The 6,967-nt window shown below is 39.7% G+C and overlaps 1 protein-coding gene across 1 annotated transcript in view; it reads right to left on the bottom strand.

Annotated features, from left to right (window-relative positions):
• Positions 1-1,140: 1,140 nt before the first annotated feature.
• LOC113472349 overlaps positions 1,141-6,967 on the bottom strand; it is a gene marked incomplete at its 5' end in the record, with an annotated part of 11,596 nt that continues 5,769 nt past the window's right edge. The window contains 3 exons of the mRNA XM_026832061.1: positions 1,141-1,266; positions 1,836-4,579; positions 4,916-5,141. Of these exons, the coding sequence (XP_026687862.1) occupies positions 1,141-1,266; positions 1,836-4,579; positions 4,916-5,141 (3,096 nt within the window). The remainder of the gene's footprint in view (positions 1,267-1,835; positions 4,580-4,915; positions 5,142-6,967) is intronic.

The raw sequence follows: 6,967 nt of genomic DNA, 5'->3' as shown, positions 1-6,967 counted from the left end.
ATCTTAAAAGGTTTCCCTTTTCTAAGTATCCGTTCTAAAAAGGTGTTCAGTAGAAAAAAGTATGGATTGAAACAATTGCAGGAAAAAAGGAAAATATTCTTATTTAGTTCGTTCATTAAAACAAGTTAATTTCGTCAACATTAAATAAGTACAAAAGATGGATTCATTCTTAGTTTGTGATGTATCTCTTTAGGTCTATGACGGTGGATAATGAATGACTTCGAACGTGTATGAATGGATATGAAATGACTTCTCTAAGTTTATGAATAATAATGAATGACTTTCCAAACGTGTATGAGTATGATATGAATGACTTAACGTGTATGTAATGATAATAATGACTTCGAAGTTATAGAATATATAATGAATTGACTTCGAACGTGTCTGAATGTCTAATGAATGCTGTCGAACGTTTATGAATGATAAAGATAGACTTCGACACGTTGTAATGAATGTATATGACTGACCTTCGAACGTGTCATCAAAGAAAATCGATGATGACCTTCACGAGTTTAAGATATTACAAATTGAGATGACGTTCGGAACGTTTATGATAATGAATGGAACTTGCGAACTGTATGAATGTGATAATAATAACTTCGAACGTGTATTGAATGATACTAAATGTCTTCGAACGTGTATGAACGATAAACTGTAATGACTTAGACCCTGTATATCTACTCGGCTATAACTGTCGTACATCGTTTTATTCTGCTAATGAAGTTTACGAGTAGAATAGACATAATGGATGGCTGTACATGCTAACTAAAAGTCAGCTACATAATCTACCATAAGTCGGCACCTTCTAAATGTCGATGTCTTTCCTATGCGTTTCATGCATGTCTCTTAAGATGAGTGTGACTGTATAGACTTACATGTAAAAGTGCTGGTTTTGTCGCTGACCCAACCACTAAACTGTCAGTTACGTTAACAGAGTAGTCATAGATAAATAGTGTAGCTTAACTCTATCCTTACTGAAGACTCTTGGAAAACAGGCTAAGACCGACAGTTATGCCGCTAGCAACCAAACTAAGGATCGTTGGCCATAATAACAAGCATTATATAGAGGTGCCTTAGCATTGAGCACTGTTGGTGATACTATATCGTTAGTTTCTTCCTAATATCCTTCAGTGGAGGCCATTACGGTCCATCGTAGTCTGAACATCTTAGATCCGACTGTCTATAGACCGTCGTAATGTCAGCTGATAGTTGTGGAAACTGATGGATGAGAATAACAGCAAAGGAACTTCTGCCGTGATGACTCATCTATACGAGTGTAATACACATAAGTGTAGATCTGACGTGATCATCATATGGTTATAAGTACAACTAGATGTTTCAGAAATACGGGAACATTACAAGTGTGTCCATTGATTGTGAAGTTCATTGATCAAGTTCTGAATTTGAGCCGATGAGTTGTACACTTGTCCCTTAACTCATATAAAAGTTGAAGATAAAAGAAGCACGCGCTCTCAAAATGTAACGATTCTACATTTTACCGTAACTTTCACCGGTGAGCATCTAATCTTTATCAGACTACATATTCTTTATCCTACTTATATCCTTATCAGAAAACTCACAAGTATATTGCATGCTCCCTTACCCTCATACTTGTTATTTTAATTTTTCTGATGTTTTGAAGAAAAACCGGGCGAGAGCATGTGTGTGAAGTTAGAAAACCAAAAAGAGAGAAATTATTGAAGCAAGGTTGCCAAACCTCACGCCCGCGCCATTCTCCCCCCCATGAAACCAACCCCTGGTTTCATAAATCAACCCCTGGCTTACAAATTACAAGATCATGCTACTTATTGGTTAGGTAACGGACATAATTTTACCGCAGGTCTCTTATAAACCCCTTGATTAGTCTTGACTAATGCCACCCTAACCACCCCATCTGAAGGACCTTTAAAGACTTCAATAACTCGTCCAAGTAACCAGGACAGGACTGGAGTGTTCTCCGACTTAATAATGACAAGCATGCCAACTTCCAACTTGCCACCATCCTTGAGCCATTTGGAGCGTTCTTGAAGTGTTGAAAGATATTCATTGGAATATCTCTTCCAAAACGTTGTCACCATCTGAGTGACCATCTTGTATCGATCTTCCAGTTTGATGGTGTTAGGTGTCTCATCACCCAATGGTAGGTATGTCGTTGGAACTTGCATCAGGAAGTGAGCAGGAGTGAGAACCACTGGATCTTCAGGAGTGCCTCCTAATTGACCAAGTGGCCTACTATTGAGGATGCTTTCAACAGCCGTCAGAACTGAATAAAGCATTTCATAGGTCAAAATATGTGTGCCCAAAATCTTCTTCAAGTGTTTCTTAACACAGCCCACCTGGCTTTCCCATAAGCCACCAAAGTGGGGTGCGGCTGGTGGATTGAAATGGAAAACAATCCGATGTTCCAATAATTCTGCAGCGTATACATCTTTGAATTCATTTGATGATAGGAAGGCATATAACTCTCCCATAGTGTTAGATAGGCCAATGAAATTGGATCCTGAATCCATATACAAGTTCTTGACTTGTCCTCTTCTTGAGATGAAGCGTCGCAATGCAGCGAGGAATGTTGTGGTTGTAAGATCAGATGCAAGCTCTAAATGTAGCGCTTTCGTAGCCATACAAACAAACAAGCAGAGGTATGCTTTGATTGGGCGAACACCTCGTCGTTTAGTCCAAGTGACATAGAAAGGGCCAGCATAATCTACTCCTGTGTGATAGAATGCTTTGGTCTCCGCAACTCTGTGAGAGGGAAGGTCTCCCATTCTAGGAACCACTGGCTTAGGATTTGTTTTAAAGCATATGTTACATTTACGAATACGATTTCTGATAATATCTTTAGCCCCAACTATCCAATATTTTCTGCGTAAAATTGCAGTGAGTAAGTATGGTCCCGTATGTAAATTCTTTGCATGAGTGTGGTCTATAAGTAGATTAACAATGTGATGATTCTTGGGCAGAATCACAGGATGGATATGCTCGTAATCCAAATGTTTAGCATTGGTAAGTCTACCACCGCATCTGAGGAGACCATCATCAACAAATGGTTTCAACTTCTTCAATTTGTTATCAGGGCTTTCTTTTCCCTTGACCAGACTTTCAATTGTAGGTTTGAAAACTACTTCTTGTAGAGCTTTGATTAATTTCAACTCTGCAATTTCTAAATCTTGTACTGTAATTGGCCCCTTAGACAAAATTCGACCAAATTTTAATACTATGACCACAGCTCTGATGAGCTTTCTCCAGGATGACATTCTTGTAGCCATTTCCAAGAGTACGTTAGATTCCTTTGACGTAACGTAAACTAATGATTTCTTTATTTCTTCAGTTGTACTTACAGTTTCAGCATTATTTCTGGTTAAATTCCACTCATGAATAGGCGTCAGCAACCAAGAGGGTCCTTCCAGGTACAGTTTGCTGGCAAGCAATTCTCCAGGACTCAGGCCACGTGAAAGGACATCCGCTGGATTTTGAGTGCCTGCTACGTGGTACCAACTGTCCTTGTCAGTGAAGTCTTGGATTTTTGATACTCTGTTGCTCACAAACGTGTTCCACTTGAAAGAAGCAGAAAGAATCCAACTTAAAGACACAGTACTATCAGTAAAACATAGGATTTTCTCAATTGGGTATTTCTTCTCAATTATTGTTTGTACCGTGTGCAATAATTTTGCTAACAAGAGCGCTGCACATAGTTCCAAACGTGGAATTGTTACGTACTTGACAGGTGCAACTTTACTTTTAGCACAGATTAGATTAGCACTTATGCTACCATCTGGAGAGGTCACTTGAATGTACACACAAGCCCCAAGTGCACGCTCACTTGCATCACAGAATGAAATAAGACTCACTGAAGAACTAGTCTTAATACCCAAATGCCTAGGTATTCTCAATGTGTTAAGAATAGGCATCTCACTGACAATACTATTCCATCTTTTCTGGATAGTAGAGGGGGGTTCTTCATCCCAGTCTAACTTCATACACCAAAGCTCTTTGATTAGCAATTTCAGTGTTATAATGAAAGGACTAACAAATCCTAGCACGTCAAATATTCTGGCTGTAATGCTCAAAATATTCCTTTTAGTGCATTTGTCATTATCAATGCTTACTTTGAATGAAAAATAATCCTCTGGTGGATTCCATTGGATACCCAATACCTTGAGGTAGGCCTCATTATGATCCCATTCCACATTATTTGTAATCTGGAGTGAGGATGGTATTTCGTTGGCCACCTCCTTACTATTAGTTGCAAATTTACAAATAGTAAAACCAGATTCCTTGAACATAGATATCATTTCTTGTACAATATTTACCGCAGTACCTGGTTCCAAGAATGAACCTAGATAATCATCCATGTAGAACTGTTCCACCTCTGAAGAACCATTGGGAAACTTATCCTTTGAATCCATGGCCAGTTGAGCAAGGACACGTTGAGCGAGGAAAGGCGATGGCTTACTCCCAAACACCACCTTGACCAATTCATAGCATTGGATTGGTTGATCTTGAGATTCACGCCATAAGAAGCGCTGATATTTCCTATCTTCTGGGTGTACAAAGATTGAGAGGAACATCTTCCGGAGATCTGCGGAAACAACATGGGGAAAAAGACGGAACATTATTAAGAGGTCAAATAATCCCTTGAATAAAGTAGGTCCAGTGTGAAGCACATCATTTAATGACAATCCAGATGAAGTCTTGGAGCTAATATCAAATACAATTCTGGTTTTTGTCGTTAAATGGTCAGGCCGTACAATTGCATGGTGTGGCATATAAAAGGCAGGCTTGTCTGCTTTATAATTTTCATCTTGCACTAAGATTGCATGACCATCTGTCATGTATTCCCTCATGGCATGCACATAATTTTCTTTAAAATCAGGCTTCATGCAAAATTTTCTTTCTAAACATGCAAAACGTTTACGTGCAATTTCCCATGAATCACCAAGCAAGATGGGATCCATTTTGAATGGCAGTGCAACACTGTAATGTCCATCTTCACATCTGTTATATGAAGACACAAACTTTTCCTCACAGATCTTATCGTCAAGTGACATGGTTTGAGTTGGTGGAGCTACCTCTTCAGTAGTCCAAAATTTCTGCATCATTGATTCTAATGACACCAGAGCTCTACACTTCCGCTCTACGAGCTAAACTTAGTGATGAAAACAAAACCCACAGGTTTATCTTCTCTACTTTCACCTTCCTTCGCTACTCTGGATACTTGGTTGAAAGCTTCAGGACTTCCGTGATGTTACCTATAACGAACACCAACATAGCTCGATTGTCGAGTTCCGAACTTCATTCGTTCCCTTGCTGAGTCTCCGGACACGGTGAAGGACTTAAGAGCGGTTCAAGCGGGCGTAGACCTTGGAAGGGCCCAGACTACCTTTGTACGTTGTTTAACGCTGGTCAGAAGGTACTTTGCAAGGACCCGGACAGGTAGTAGGTGTTGTCTACAACTCGACTGTCTAGCGGCTTCGGCAAGCGTCTATAGAAAGAAAGATTTACATCCTAGCTCCTGTAATTGCCATGACCATCCCGTAGAGTCGCGGAACGCTATCACTTCTGTGTAGACCGAACAACCCAACTAGCTATACTCCGTTTTCTCGGCAGCTACGGAGATGTCACTAGTCCAATAGTGCAAGTTTTGGTTAATCAGTTTACGTTAAGATTGATCTTAAAGTAGCCGTAAGTAACTATTGATCCTCGACCCATGTAACCGTGAGGTGCGAAACTTATATCTTCTTAAACCGTCTTTAATAAGATGATATCATACGTCACGTTTTTCAACCCTACGACCTTTGACCATCACTGTTCAACTCTGAAGGCCCCTAAGAGTTTCTTGTTGCTACGATCAAAGGTTACTAGAAAATTGAATGCAGTTCTTTACAACCATTCTCAAGAGTACCTTCTTGGCTATCCCAAAAGACAAGTACGTCCCAAGTTCGGTCTTCTATAAAGTTCCGTTTCGGGTGCATTGTAGGTCACAGGACCTGGTTAGTAGAATTGGTTGTAGACGTTCGTACTATCTGATCGATGACTTGGTTTTATTCTAAAACACATCGAACGTTTTTTTCGAAGAGTACGAAACATGGTAACACGTCACAAAGTTTAGGTGAACTTGGTTTTTGTCTCCCAACTTAAACACTTTCGTTTATTCAAAACAAAATTGAACAATAGTCTGAGGGTAAATCGGAAGTCAAACGTTTCGCGAAGTCGGAACAGCGACAACACACCTAAATTTGTATTGTGAAATAAGTAGATGTCTCCAATGAGTGTCTTTAGATGTGGTGGTCTCAGTGGGTCCACTTCGAGGTCGGTTTAGAAGACTCTAAAGATCGTTCCAAGGACACCAGGGTACGATATGTTCATTGGTTGAAGACCTCTTATACTATGACATAACGACAGATGACGCTTCCAAGACAATCTCTACAAAAATACCAGTTCATTCAATAAATGCGTACAATAACCTATCACCGTCGTACTACTCGGTAAAATAATGCGTACTACGAACCGTGTTTCGAACCATATTTTTAATTTGGACAAATTACACCTACACTCACCATAAACCACCCTTTTGCTCGTGGTGGTCTCCCTATTGTCTGTACTGCAAAGGAGAGCCAAGTTAGGTGACCATTCGATGTGTGATAGTGTTCACAATAACATCTATTCTATTGCCTACCTAATGGTGATGTGTTTCAACTATAGTCAGTTTAAGGACTTCGACCTAGTCCGATGTAACTCACTACTACTCAAAGTGTGGGGTCCTGGGTAACTACCTAACCTAACCTAGACTCGATAAGAGTCACTAGTACCCAAGTTTCTTTCATCTAAGGTTTCGAACCAAGTTTAAGTGGTTAGTAAAAACTTAGAGTTGACCTCTGGTAACATTACCCTTTTCGAGGATACAAACGTACAAAGTAGAGTTCATTCTTATTAACTTCACGGTACAAAACACGGAAACGATTTTGAG

Source organism: Diaphorina citri, unplaced genomic scaffold, assembly GCF_000475195.1.
Source record: "Diaphorina citri unplaced genomic scaffold, Diaci psyllid genome assembly version 1.1 scaffold5006, whole genome shotgun sequence".
Classification (NCBI taxonomy): Eukaryota; Metazoa; Arthropoda; class Insecta; order Hemiptera; family Psyllidae; genus Diaphorina; species Diaphorina citri.
The sequence above is the reverse complement of the archived record's forward strand: the minus strand, read 5'-3'. Positions and strand labels throughout refer to the sequence as shown.